Consider the following 15,418-nt stretch of genomic DNA (forward strand, 5'->3'; position numbering starts at 1 on the left):
TTTGGGTAAAGTCATTTCATGCTTTCCACATCAGGACAATGATAGCAGTTGGCCAGTAGTCATACTGAAAGGAGCAAACATTGTGAAAAGAGGAAGAGGAAAAAAGGCTCTGTCTGGTTTCGAGCACCAGCCAAACCTTCTAATACCACTACTATATAATTAGACCAAAACAACAAGCTTTGGATCTTCAGAGAAGAATTGATGACTGGCACCAGGATTTCTTAAAATTCAAGTGAAAAGAAAGAAAAAGAATAGAAATATGCTGAATTCAGCAAAAAACCCTGATAGAATAGTCACAAGAAGCATGTTAAAATTGGGTTTTGCAACTGTATTGACATAAAGAGATTCCTTAAAAATATCTTTGGAAATACAGTGTAGAACAGTGAGAAAGCTCCTCAGCTAAATTCAACAGCACAACACAAGTTCATAGCAACTAAAATCCTGTCCTATTATTATTATGTGTCTAATAGACACATTCATAAATAGGGTAATAGTAAGTACAATTAAGTTCAAGCCACAGCAATTGGACCTGGACTTTGAACGTGCCAGACATCAGGGAGCTTTGGGTTAGGTCTGTTTCCAGGAAACACATGAAGGATAGAGGAGGAGGGATGAATGAAAGAACTACAGCTGCCTAGAAACGGTCTTTAAGATACGATGCTGTATATTAAATAAAAGTGACAATGTATGAAAAGAACATACAATTAAACAACAAAAGGAGGTTAAAAGAACTGTTTATAACAAACTCTGGAATCTATGCACACATTAAGCACTGATGAAATTTCCTGTCCGGACACAATTTTATTTTAAATTATCTGAAGCAAAAAAATAGTTTAATTACTTTTCCTGTCTCGCCTTTGTAATGGCATGTGCAAGATTTCTAAACCAGACTTTTTTCTTTTTGTGTTTTCTTTATTTTTTATTAACCACACTTGCTGCAAACATGTAAAATTACAAGTTTTCAATGCACTGGTTATTAATACTGTATGCCTACTTCACAAAAATCTGCAAAATAAAGCACCCTATTACAAGGGTAACAACTGTCTCAGCTTGTATATGAAAAGAAAAAAAGTGTTAGCACAGCATACAAACGTCCAAAGATCTATTGAATATTTGTAACAATGCAATATAAAACATGATTCAAACATAAAAATATTCATAGTATATATACGTCAATCTTCCAGTGGTAGTTATTGGACATTACGCTTCACACATACCATACACAGGCATACAGAAACACAAACTCACTCTCTTGCTTCGTGACTGACTCTGTAACTCCCAGTATGGAATTGCCTTTCTTTCAGAGTAATAGTTGTTGCTCTAAGTATACAGTTATTTTCCAATGTATTTGATTCCAAAGTAACACTGAGGAATGATGTAATCACATAGCAAATATGTGGTGTTATGAAAAGTTAGTCAGTAAATATTGTTCTGCTACAGGAAATGTTGTGTAACAGTTAAGCCACGTGGTTTGCGATCTTATACAAAAGGGTAGTTCTAAGTCCTTACCATATTACAAGTACTACAGCAAGGGCTTTCTTCAGAAGCCTCTTAAGTCTTGATCATATTTCTCATTCTGTTCACAATCAGTGTTTAAAAAAGCCCTGATCCCCCAAAAAGCAGCCTAGTATGAAGAACAAATTGTTCAGACAAAAGTCAGTAAGAGCCACGTGCTTTCACATTATTGCAGCTCCTCTCCACCAAACACATTACGCAGTTATACCACCTACAGAAACCAGGAAAAAATATTTCTGCATATATGTCTCACATACAAGTAGCTTTGTTCCTCCTCACCACACTGTGTTCTTCCCGCTCCTGGGTGTGTTGCTTCCACACCAGACCGACAGCAGTCATGAGATGTGCTAATGTCTTCTCCAGGTCACACTTCCCAGACTCTTTTCAAGCATTGCCAAGAGAGGGTGTGACTAAATGTGATTTATTTCTTTTCCTGGGTGTTTATTAATTTTTTTGCTATAGAAGTTGTCTCTTGGGTTTGTGCTTTTTTACGGTTTTCTATTGTTTCCTCAAAGTACACTATAGTTATTTTTAACAGCTGGAGAATTTTGAGCCCTCAGAATCGATTTTTTTTTTCTTTTTCTTTCCTTTTATTTAGTTAAGTGCAGGATGAAGTTTTTGCCCTGTCATATGTGACTTTGTTCTCTGCTCTCTCTCCCTCCAACCCTGGGAGACTCGTCTCCCCGGGACCTCCCAGAGGGCAGCTGACGAAGTCCTTCTTGTCTTGTCTCTTGCAGCATCTACAGGGTGGATGAACTTTGCTTATAATCTCTCAGGATGACAGAGGCATAGGTCACATCTGGGGGGGTGCAGAGCACTGACTCCGAGACTGGGGAGCTAGGCATGGAGCTGCCTGAAGCCACTGAATCCCGGAAAGGTGATGGGGGTGTCAGCGCTGGAGAGTCTTCCAGAGTCAGTTTGCTGGTCGTTGGCTCCTCGTCCTCCTCCTCCTCTGTGTTTTTCTCGTAGACATATCCCTGAATAAGCTTCAGCTTCTCAGTCTCCGTTTCCTCAGATGGGGAACACAGGGGCTCCTCACTGAAGGCAGCTACCTGGAGAGGCGGCAGGAGCGGCTGCTGCAGTGGAGGGTGCTGGTAGGGGGGCCGCACATCATTCCCCGAGCTGGGGGTGGGGAGGACAGCATTGAAGTCAGGGATGCCGGTGGAAATCTTGTTGACCACTCCTTGCAGCTGGTCCATGAGAGACTGTGACTGCAGGGGCAGAGTCTTGGGAGGCTGCTCAGGCAAGAAGAGGTGGGTCTCCTCTGCCGTGGCTTGCAGTGGGGGAGTTGTCGCCATCCTCCTGTGCACTGTCGTGGAGGGGCTGCCAGTCTGATTGAGGCGAATAGGGTCTCTATCTTCTTCTTCCACCACATTGTAGAGAGTCTTACTGGTGATGTCAGTAAAAGTTAGGCTCTTGCTTTGGCCATGGTAGCTTTTAGTGAGGGGTTTGATCACCGCTGTCTGATTGCACCCTGTCTCCTGGTTCTTCACATGTACTGAGAGTCTGTGCCACATGTGTTCCCCCTTGGGAGCTTGTCTTCCACCTGGTTCAGACCATGACACAGACTTTCCATTAGAACTATGAACAAAATAAAGATGAGTTTATTTGCATTTACATTACACAGACACAGGCAGTATAACAAACAAGCCTACAAAAATACTGATTGCTTTGCCTCATTAATAAGCCTCCCCCCTCCAGTTCTTCACATCCTCCTAGAAATACTACAGAAGAAGACAACAGTGTCTTTTAACAGCAGCAATTACTGTGATTTTCATCCAAAGGCAATTACCTGCTGCTGGTTACCCACCCTACAGCCAGCCTGGAAAGCCTAGCCGGTGGAAAGGGCTCAGGGAGAGCTGGCTGCGTTTCAATGACTCTAGCTATGTCATTTACCTAAGTTTGTTCACCCCACCTTGCAGGGGAGAAGTAAAAAAGAGGGAAAAAGAAATCACAGAAAGAGCTTTAATTAAGCCTGATATGCAGATTAAAGGAAATATTTCCAGCTGTTGGAAGAAAAGCAACCCACAGCCTTAGCTCTTAGTACTCTGGGCAAAGAGAGGAATTGTAACGAACCTTTCCTTTCCATTTTATTCCCTGGACCCTCTTTGCACTTAAGAGCAGATTAGCTATTACAGAAAGGAAGGACTCCCAGGGCCTCCATCAGGTAGGAGGCAAACACATTTCTTCCTGAGTGACTGTTATTTACAAACCAGGATAAAATGCTGGGGTTGAAAACAGTTGGTTTGTGTGGGTGGAGGAACAAGCAGCGACACGATCGTGGTGAGCCAAATCCTTCGACTCTGCATGTGGGCTGGATCCAATCAGAATGCTGGGCTCTATGGCTGAGTGGGGACCTGAGGGTCAACTCTGTCCCTGAGGAACTGCAGGCTTTTTTTATTTCCCTGTACCTCATTACCAGCTGGTGGGGCAGGGAGCTGGGTGGTGCTTAAGAGAACCAAGCAACTGTTTAATTGCAGGTCAGGCAGCAAAGATCATTCACAAACTATAATATACATCACCTGGGTGGGAACCGGAGGAAGAGAGAAATTATGAGATGATTTATGCGAAGCAGCGTTATCTCAGGGTTTCATTCCTCAGGGGGCAGAAGTAAACAAAGGATTACATTTCAGATGCTGTGATAGCAGCTCAGGTGGGAGGCTGGCACAGCAGTGCTGCCTCCTGCTACTGCATACTCCAGGGAAGATTGCTGCCCTTGCATACAGCCTGCAGAATCATTCTGAGTGTGCCCTTCTTCCTTGCTCAGACTCCTGTGTTTCTTTTTTTTAGGGAGTAAATAATTACCAGTTGATTTTGTAAAAAAATGTTGACTGACTTTGTCATAACTGGAAGAAACAGGTACAACACAGATAATATTGTAAAACTAGTAAAAGGTAAAAGAAATATATGTGGCAATGTGGCACTTTTCTGCTGAGCAAAAAAAGAATTTGAGATGGATCCAAACTGGGAAGTTCACGTTCAACTCCAGACTCCAAACGCTGGACCCATGATTCACCACCTCTGTGGGAACTGGCTCACAAGAAAGGGCCAATCTCAAAAACTCATATCTCTCCAAAGCATGTAGTTGGTAGAACCTGGACCTGTTTGGATTTAGAGGTTTAATCCACAGGGAAAAAAGCCAGGTTCCCAGCAAAAGAATCAAACCTCTATATTATAGTGAACCATGAAAAGATAAGAATAAAGGTTTATAAGTGTTCCTGGTTTGATCTAAATGAGCTGTGGTGTGGCATTTTTTCCAAGTGCTATAGAGATTAGCAAATGAATGTAAATGTTGGGTGTGAAAGATTTTTAAAGTAATATTTTAACATACCAAGATGTACAAACTCTTCACACAGAAACACATTTTGTCTGCTTTAATTTCAAAATAAGTCTCTTGTAGAGAGAAAAATAAGTCAAGTGCTCTCTCCATATTTTGCTGGTGCTATAGCTTACAAATAATGCAAAGGGCTTTTCTCAAAAAAACCCCATGATGTTTACCTGCTGTCTCTTCGCTTAGTCCACTTCTGCATCATTTAGATCTTCATATCTAGCTCTGGAGTGTCATCTCACTTTTGAATCCCTATTCATACCATCTGTTTAGTCTCTATCTCATTTTGTACCCAAGATTTTGTATTTTACATCAAAGGCAAGAACTGCTATTTTAAGGAATGCACTACCTCTGTCTTCAGATCTTCCTCTTATTCAGTTCATTTTCCTCCCCCTATCTCTCAAATTCTGTTCTTCCAGCTTCATTCTTCTGAAGCACTCTTCATCTTCTGGAGTACTTCATCGAGCCCAAGTCAAGGGCCCTACTGCAATCAAACCGCGCTGGGACCGCACTGCCCAAGCATGAACAAACCGCTTCAGCAGGGTTTGTCTGTTACTGACTTGCTCTATGGGGAAAGCTGGTGCTGTCAAAGCGCCTTGCCTCTGCTTCCCCGACCTTACTGCTCATGTCTCCAATGGCCTTGTGACAAACAGCTTTAGAGCTGCAGTGGCTTTTCCTGTGGTGAGTCTGGCAATTTCCACTGGGAAATCCTCTTTTCTGTTACTCTTCTCCTCGCCCTTTTGTTCCAGTTCTTTCCTTCAACTTGCGCTCCCTGCTCCGTCCATGCACCATTAGCCTATTAATGAGTCACATCTGGGGCGGAATAACAAGACTGTCATAGAAATACCTGAGCTCTGTCTTGCTGGACAGCTGGTTGGGAGTCACACTGAGATGGACACATTCAGGCAGAATTAACAACTAACATGCAAGAAAAATGTTTGTTATCCTGGAACAAAGACTAGCCATCTTGAACGGCAATAACTGACATTTAGACAAAAAGCAAAGATAGGGCTGGAAATGCTCAGAGGTGAACTGGGTCTTGGTGAGGTAGGCGTCAGCTCACTTGTGCAAAGTGATGATGACAATCCTGACTCATGTGGGATCCATGCTCACCATTTGCTAAGTGATCATCACCTTCTTTTTTGAAAGAAGCATCCGTAGGAGAAGGTGAAGATCAAAATAATCTGCCTGATATAATGGGAGAAAGGATGACTTTTCCATAAAAAAGCAGGAGAAGGCATGAAGCCAGATCACAGTGGGGGTGTCCAATTGCATGGTGACAAGGTGGGACTAATTGGTGTTTTCTTGATTTTGTCAACAGGATGGTTGCCCATTTCATGTCTGTCATGTATTTATTTGCCTTTCCTAACTTTCTCTCTCCTTTATACAATTTCCCATAAGATTTAGACTTCACACTTACTGCCTAGAAGTGAACTCCTTGGAGTCTCGAGGGATCTTATGGTTTGTAGTTGTGTATAACCAATGTAACACTCCAAGTACTATTTCTTCAAATCCTTGCATCTTGCTTAAATGTTCAGAAAGGTTCTTGGTTACCCTATCAACATGTAAAATGGGCTTGCTTTTGCTTTGTAGGTAAGGACATACATTGAATTTAGCTGCTGTTTCTCAATTTTTTCCCACAGTTTAGGGTTTTTTGTATTTTGGAGGAATAGATGTATTTCTTGTGTGAATTTTTATTAGTTCCATGAGCAGTTCTGTCATTATTTTTGGTAATTCGAAGTGTTGTTTGTAATACATGTATTGGTCTCTATAGCGTGACTCTGAAGCAAACATTTTCAGATGCTTTCAGCTGATGATGATAGACACTAAACAAGCTGGAAAACAACTTCAGACCGTAATAGTTACTTGCAGAAAGTCTTTAAAAGAACCGTTGTACCCAAATCTGAGACTGTGGTCCAAAATACCCCCGCCCCCCGCCCAGCTGTAGGACATGCCTACAGCTTGTTAAGTGGCTCACTGTTAATTTCTAAAAATCTCCAGCAGCCTCAAATCCTGCTCCTGCTTGTAACTAGGAGCATTCCAGACTCCTTGGCCAGTCACAGGCCAAGAACAGAGTCCTGCTCCTGTCAGTGCCTGAGGATCCGACCTTGTTGGCTTCCTTGGAGCAATGTCGAGTCTGAGCACTCCACAAAAGGTAGTTCCTCTCCACACTGCAGAATCCTGAAGATGTCTTGCTTTAGACATTGGATAGCAAAGGTTTCTGTATATCTTAGAGGCTGAATGCTCCTGAGGTGGAAGATGGTTGCCCCGGTGATCTCAGGTGATCTAGTCTGTGCAGCTCTCTGATCCTCTCACCAGTGAAAATATAGCCTGAGATCCAGAGCATGGAGAATTAGGTGAACTTTCAGTCCTGATAGCTGAACCTTTGCCTTTTCAGCCTTGACCATTTTGTGCAAAACAATCCCTTACTGATACCACATGAAGTAGTTAAACAGAGTAATATGCACTCTGGGGAGTTTAACTTTAGGAATTGACATGTTGGGAAATGGGTCCTCATCTGATGTAGTTATTGTCACTGCCAGAGTGAAACAGCTGGAGATGCTTTCAAGCAAAGTGCTTGAGAAAGAGCCTCTCCAGTTAAAAAGAAAGTGAACATTCCTTGATCTGTTAGATTTCATTCCCTGTTTCACCTCTTTAGGATGCCAAAGTTGCGGACTGTTATCTTCTCCAAGTTGCCATGAGCTAAGGGAACATCTTAAGCTTGCTGAGATGAGGGATAGAATCATTTGGGCTAGGTGTGGTGGTAAAGATTTGGAGCACAGGTATAAGATATAAGGTTGGTTTTGTTTTAAAGCAACAGTGGCAACCAGTGGAAGAGTTTATAGAGTAGGTGGTAATGTTGCCTTGCTTTCATTGTCAGACTGCTGCTTTGGCCAAATCTACCTCCTTGTAGTCACTATAGTAACTGAAATGCCATACGAAGCATTGGGATAACCTAGCAGTCCCTTTTGTGAAAGTAAAATCTTAGGAATGAACATTAAATGCAACCTGACAACTTTGTGAGCAAAAATTATGTTCAAATCAAACACCGAATTATTGTATCAGCAATAAGATGAGGTCAGTGTTGGGTCAACAAATGATGCTCCCCCTTCACAGAGCGAGGCACAGTTATTGGCCATCTGGCATGCACGGGGCTGTCCCTGAGCACTTAGACAGAGGTGGCCAGCCTTCTGAGACAGCGGGGATGTAGAGTAAAGAAAGGCCCCATCCAAAAGCTGTGCATTCAATGAAAACTTTCCCAGCCCAAACAGCAGGTGCTGATGGATGCTCTCTTAGGGAAGCCAGCAGAGGAATTTCTGGTCTGCCCACAGAACAGCAGTTAGCCACCCACAAGCCTTCTCCAGTCCTTTAGTCACATAAGAAGTGGTAATGAGCCTGAGCACATCTCTGTCCCATTGCAGCCTCACCATTCCCAGGACACAAGCTAACGAGCTTAAAATTTAGGGCTAGTACCTGCACTGCAGCACATTGCAGATGCTTTGCTGGTATCCCCAAGGTCTCTTCCCTTACTGTCGCCATTTCAGTAAGGCCAATGGGACATGAAATTTGATTAAGGGAGTGAACTGTTTTTAATCCACTGATATCTTCCTGGGCTAAACAGGACACTCCTTTTGTCATTGCAACGTTCAGCCCTGACACTCATTAGGAGAGCAAGCCACTCTGGTTAGCATGTTCCTGCAAGCCTAAGTTTGGGAGCTTTGCTTCTAGGGACTCATCTCTTTTACTAACCCAGCTTTAACTTCCCTGGGGCTCATGCAAAAGTGAGGGAGAGAGACATTGTCAACCACAGTCCCCATCTGGTGTATGCTCAGGTTTTTCTCTGATACTATCACATAAAAGAAAAAAATGAATCACAAAACAGTTTCAACGTTAGTCCATTTACATGTAATCCCTATCTTGGTGATAAGAGGTTCTGTTACAACAGTTCTCACAGTGTGACTCCAATGCTTTCTGTGGTGCTCTGTAATTAGAGCAAAGTTTAACCTCCCACTTGTATTTCTGGAAATTTAAATTACTGAACTAACTTTTCTTTGTCCCTCCCCTGCCCTTGTTTTAGAACAAAATTGCCTTGGGCATGGGACGCAATGTTCTGTGTAAATTAGAGAACTGCTTTAAATGTACAATGGAAACTGCTACGTGAAATACAGGAAAATATAGTGCTGTGAGTCTGTCTCACGAGGGCAGAACCTGATGAGGCTTGGAGTGGTTGTGAGTGAGCACAAGCCCAGAGCTGCCTTTCCAACCCTCTGCCTTGCCACTGGCTTATGTCAAGTAAATCTAACCTATTAATTTCATTCATTAGTTAGTTTGCTGCCAAAGTTAAAATTAATTTGATCTGAGCTTTCTAATGTACATTGACCCTATTGATAACTAATTTTCTTCGGATTTTTTTAATATTATACAGTTTGTAACATGGATGTAGTACCTGTGTCTAGCCTGAGTACCCTGTGACATGATCCTGGCTTCCACCTACAGGGTTCCCAGGTTGCGGTCAAATCCTTGGGGCAGGATCAGAGCGCACCAGCTCCCTGCCCATCTCCTCCCCCCCACTCCACCTCTATGACCTGGTCACCCAGAAGGGGAAAGCAGGAGCCAGGAATTGGGGCGCACACTTTACACTTGTGCTACTGTGGAAGGGGGTTGCTGCTAGTCTCATGCCTGGTCCCAAGGACAGGGAAGTACTCCCAAATCCAACAGCTCACATACAGCCAAATGTTCCTAAATAAATAGATTTATTCTCTTTGGGACTTAACAATAACGTACATGTCCATAGGCACTTTTATATATCTGTAAACTTGGCAGGGATGAGAGATGCTCATGCAATGCTTCAACACAGTTGCAGTCCTACAACTTTAGCATCTATCACAGATCTTACTTACCTAGCTCAACAAAAGTGTGAGGATATTACACTAATAATATGTGCAAAGGGCTAACTACTAATTATAATTATTAATATAAATTACTATTTTAGTTTCATCTGAAATACAGAAGCTATATCACATTTCAGTCATCCATGTAATTATAGTGAGGAAGTTTTTGTTCACCAGTGTGTTCATTAAACATCTCAAAAAAAAAAAATTAAATAGCTACTGATGTGTTGCTTGAAGAAAAACACCTTATTCTAATAGATAATACAAAGTTCAGGATAATAAACAGTTTGTCCCAAATAGCATGCAAATTCTTCGTGTTCAAGAAATGAAGATCAGAAATCTGTAAATCAAAGTGAAATTTAAAAGTGCTTTTATTAGTAAATAGTTTTTGAATCTGTTGGTGTTGTTGTAATTAATAAGTAAAAACCACCAAATATTCAGAATTAATACATCCTACTGGATCATCTTTGTAATTTTTTTAAAGAATTTTAAAGTTAGTACACAGAAAAAACATGGTGTAAATCATTATAGATCCTCTGATATCAATGGGGAAACACATTTGTGTTACCTGAAGATGTGTCTTATGCTGCATATTCAAATAAATGTAAATGAGAGTGCAGCCAATACCTGAACTGAAGAATTTACTCAGACAGGCTCGAAAAGGAGCACAGCTAATAGAACCTGAAAACTGAAAATTGCAATGTTTTGAGTCCAAACTTAACCCAGTTGCCGCAGGAAGCTTAGTCACGAGGGCCCTCATTTATAATATGTATGTATCTTCCTAATATGCTGCAGTAGATAAAGCAGCTAGTAAAGCCTGTGGGTTTTCTGGGTGTATCTGAAAGTTTCCATGGTAACAAATGTGTAGCTTGAGAAGAAAAGAGCCCTGAAACTCAAAGCTGATGTTTCTGAGTTTTTTAATATGATAATAAAGTTTTGTGATTCTGTCTTTCTGACCAGCCCCAGGTTCATACAGAAAATGGAGTTCAACATTAGCAGAATAACTGATGTGTGTGGTGACCATCAAAACACAAGTGAGTTTCAAGTTCCTACATCTAATTGCCTGCAACTGGGAGGCAAGGAAAACCACAGCACCCATGGTGATTTCTAGTTTGTTGGGGTAGTGAAGCAGGGCTTCCTCAGGAAAGTCCAGGCTTGCACTGCTGCAGTTCTGGTGACTGAGACTCAAGCATGAGGCCAGGTGGTGGTGATGGGCATCTCGTGGTATGATGGACACGTGCCTGCTGTTGAGCCTGGGCTGGATGGTCACAGGGAGCTTAAGAAGTTGGTTGCTGATAGAGGACATGCCCTTCCCCTGGCCACAGTGCAGCACTGCCAACACTCTGAAAACATCAGCCCCAGATGGAGGGAGAAGGAAGCCTGAGGGGCGGGGACAGGCAGAGAAGCCGAAATAGCAAGCTTCATGCTCAGCAGGTCTGAAAAGCTTTGCTGCTTTTTAAAGCCTTTCTTATCTGTGTAGCTGTCACAAATATTTGAAGTCCCATTCGCTGGTTGGAGTTGCACCAGAAGTGTGTCTCAGGAGCTCACGTGGATGAGGATTTTTTTCCAAACTGAAAAAAAATCCCAAGCGTTGTCATGCAAAAAGCAGGAGGTTCAGCCTTCCCTGTGTTCAGGAGTTTTATAGCTTGTGCCCATGCTTTCTGAATACAATCAGTTGTTGCATTCGCATTTGCCTCCTAATGGTACACCTGTGTCGGACTCCCATGTCATCATCAGTCTTTCTAGACAGACAATTGGCAACCTCTGCCCTGGGAATCTGCAGCACTTGTTCCAGATCAGAAAAGAAGGGCATATTGTTGTCGGACTGGAAGCTAATAATAAAATGTTTGTTCTGCTCCTTACACTGGCTTTGTAAAGTTTGTCTTTCAGGGTTGCAAATCTGGTGGCTGTGCAGGCCCTGTAAAACCCCCACCACTGCTCCAGATATATCATGTGGTTTACGTATTTCTTCTGATATGCAAATCAGAGGGGCAAATTTGATTGAATAACATCATTGCTCCCTGTCCACGAATAGCATGGACCGTCAGAGACACATTCAGAGCTAGAGTGCTTTGTCGCTGACGAGAGGAGCTGAGCAGCATCTCTCGCCATAGTGAGCTCTAAATGCTGTGTCAGTGGATCGCAGGCAGCTTTCCACCTAGTCACTGCACAACCTTCCCTGGGGCAGGAGGCAGGACTGTCAGATGGAAATGAACACAAATCTGTCCTGGAAGAAACGTGGGGAGGCCTTTCTGTTTCTGCAACAGCCAGCATGTTTTCTCCACCGGATTTGTGTTTGCTCAGAGAGGGCAATATTTGCACTTCTTGTTTCTGAAGAGCTAAACTTTGCTATTGTTCTCTGAATGCAGGATGCGAAGACTCCAAGCATTTTTCAGAAATTGTAACAGGAAGATTTTCTCTGCTATTTTTTAAAGATACTTTATGGCATCTGTTTGTTCCTAGGCCAGGTTCTCCTGGATTTATTTACATGTGCCTGCTCAGGATTTCCCTGCTCTGCAAATCTCACCAAACCAGTTTTCTGTGTTCCCACTGCTGGCTCTGCAGCAGCAGTTCACTAACAAGCCCAGTTAGGAGAAGCTGTGCACAGCAAAGGTGTCTTGCCGTGAGACAGCCACTAAATTGTTGTTTAAAGCACGCAGGATAATGTCATCTCCATGCTAAACTGTAAAAAAGAAAAAAAAAGGTTGTCTAAATGGAAAAAGAAGATAAAATTAGTACCAAAAAAGGGTGTATTTGCAAAGTTGTAGGCACTTACAATTAAAACTGAAGTCTTAAAAAAAAAGTAAAAGCTGCAAAAAAATTATTCAGTGTCCTCTTCATCACATATGGACGGTCACACCAAGGCATTGTGTAAAACAGGGAACATAAGAAAATTTCCCATCTTTAATGGCATGCACCACATTTGTCCCATCATTAGACATGAAGAACCAATGAGAAAGAGAATGCAAGGGGTAAAACCACTCTTTGTCATGCAGCTTCTCTTACACATTCACTGCAGTGTGGGATTTTTCAAAGCTGCACATGTGCCGACGGACACTGGCTGGGGGGCGAGAACTCTGGCTGCCTCTTCCTGAAGATTGAAAAGAAAAAGACACCCAGTGAGTGGTTATACACATGTGCACACATGGTGGCTATACCACTCAATAGGGTGCCTGTCCTTGACCTGTGCCTAAGGGTCACTCCGGGTTTTCCCATCTTTTCTCCTCTTGTCACCATGACTTCCTCATAGATTTCTACTTGACTCCAGCACAGTACTGTTTAAAATAGGTTCTCATGGTGTTCATTCCTGCTTCCTCTGCTGAGCCCTGATGCACTTTTACATACCAGATGGAAAGGGCTGCTGTGCATCTAGCTGTCAGAGGGACTTCTCTGCTCGTATTCTCAATGCAGTGTGAAATGATGAAAAAGGAGCATCTGCCTTTCACATCTGATTTACTAAAGCATCACCAAAAGTTTTTCTTGATGGAGTTTTTAATATATGCTCAGCTTCTGCTTTTTCCTGTGTCCCTTATTTTCCTAATCTGCCTTTCTAAATGTTTCCTTTCCTTTACTTTTGGGCTCTAGCTGAAGAGTCACTAGCTTTCATTATATGTGATTTCACTACATGTGCTGCTTTTTTTTTAAAATGAAATGTTGGCCTTATTGAGATAGGCACAAAATTAATAGTCTCCTAGATGTTCTATCTGCAATGGCAATTCAAAAAAGGGTTGCAGGTTGCAGTTTTGACTGTTACTATAAGACAATTTCCACTTCATTTTTCTCCCCCTTCCTTACCCTATCAAGTGGATGCAAACTCTAATTTGTCTTCCCCAGTATCAATAAAAATACACACACACACACGGGTGTGCTTTGACAAAAATATCGGGTATTTTTGCACATGGAATGTATCGATGGATTTCTGCAAAAAGTAATTGTCATTGTATTGCAAATAAAATTCAAAACAAAATTCAGCATTTCTCCCCGTCCCACAATCATAGTGCATGCTTGCCGTACTTCTATTTATCTCAGAACAACATATTCATGGATGGTATGTGCATGTACTACATACTCAGTACAGCTGCTCATGAGCCAAACAAGCCATTCCTCTCACCACATACTAAAGCACAGGAGCACAGCATGATGTACACAGAATACATGCATACCCGTTTTGGAGAGGTAGATGCCTGGAGATGACTTCTGAACTATTATGAATAAAACACAAATAATACATACTGCTGAGCAATTTTGTAAACCTACTCACTTTGAAGTCTCTAGAACAACTAAATTGCTTACCAGGTGTAATGAGATCTGTGAGATTTGACAATTTAAAGGCAACCATAACTAGGAACTTAGCTACCATGCTCTCTCATACACCCTATTAAAGTTACATAGTTTATTAAGCTTCTGATTAAACATAATATCTGAGATTTCTACAGACCTCCAGTTTTCTTCGTCTATTGACAAAATAAGAGCTTTCTACTTTCTGTGCTTGTTTTGATAAAAGTCAGAAATTAGTAGTTTATTGAGTCACAGGAGCTAATTTTACAAAACAAGCAGCAACATGCAGTTGATTATCTGAGCGTAAAATCCAGTTTTAAACATATTTCACACATGCACAGTGCTATACACACAATAAAGGGCACACAGTCATGGAAAGTCTTGCTCAGGAACCCTGAAAAAAGTGGAAGATGTTTTTTTTTAGAGCACTGCTTGAGACCTGGGTCTTTCTGAGGCTTTCTGAGGCTTTGCCAGCTATTGTACCTCAGCTACTGCACTTTGCTGTTGCTTCTGGCTTGGTTGCATCCCTTGTTACCCGCCCTGTATTTCTTATCGAGTTATTTCCCCAGAGTGAATTCAGAGCATTGTGTTCTCCAGACCTCTGTAGGTCTTGTTATGAAATTCTCCTATCCGAAAGGAAGGAAGGAAGGAAGGAAGGAAGAAAGAAGCCTGCTTCTTCAGACAGTTTGAAATGCCTCCTAATGTTTAAAATACGGTACACGCTTCTCTTACTGTGGCTGTGGTTGTGCTCCTCAGCCAAAATTTGACACAGATATTAAATAAAATAGAGTATGCAACCCCCCCAAATGACCCATCAGGTTTGCATTCTGAGGGAAGCTGTTGCTAAAATGCTATCAAACTCCATCAGAACAGTGGTCTGCCTTTTGGTCAAGGTCAAGGACGATCCCCATGTGGTAATGGGCATATACCAGCATACACACTACAGAAATCAACTCTAAAAAGGTTGATGCTTCAGCTGAATTTGGATTTGGATTTATAGTGAAATTTGGATTTATAGTGTTATATGAAATGTAGTGCGTGTGTTGATTATACTTCAGTTAATTATTTTGCAATTATCAAGTCACTGTTAACTGCATAAATAAAAACAAATGCTTTCGAAGCATTCAATTCGAAGTGTCCTTGCAGGCTTTCTTTGTCTCACTAGTAGCGTGTGCTAACGCTGCAGAGCCCTGATTCAGATTTAGTGTCCAGATCTCTGTACCTCTCTTTTAACCTTCTATTTTTAATTATGATCATGTAGCCCTTCTTCTTCCTTGCAGCTTTGCAGGCAGCGATGGCACTTCACATACATTTTTCTGGTTACCAAAAAATTAGGTAGCCTGCCCGTCTTTGCAATATGAGTATTAATGGGTCGTTTTGGGGGCAGTCTTCTCAAGGGTAATTC

The 15,418-nt window shown here is 42.0% G+C and overlaps 1 protein-coding gene across 1 annotated transcript in view; it reads right to left on the minus strand.

Annotated features, from left to right (window-relative positions):
* Nucleotides 1-2,255: 2,255 nt before the first annotated feature.
* The window catches only part of GRM1 (glutamate receptor, metabotropic 1), a gene marked incomplete at its 5' end in the record, with an annotated part of 37,932 nt that continues 24,769 nt past the window's right edge, over nucleotides 2,256-15,418 (minus strand). Inside the window, one exon of the mRNA XM_010138287.1 lies at nucleotides 2,256-3,096. Within this exon, the coding sequence (XP_010136589.1) occupies nucleotides 2,256-3,096 (841 nt within the window). The remainder of the gene's footprint in view (nucleotides 3,097-15,418) is intronic.

This window comes from Buceros rhinoceros, unplaced genomic scaffold (genome assembly GCF_000710305.1).
Source record: "Buceros rhinoceros silvestris isolate BGI_N320 unplaced genomic scaffold, ASM71030v1 scaffold43846, whole genome shotgun sequence".
NCBI lineage: Eukaryota > Metazoa > Chordata > Aves > Bucerotiformes > Bucerotidae > Buceros > Buceros rhinoceros.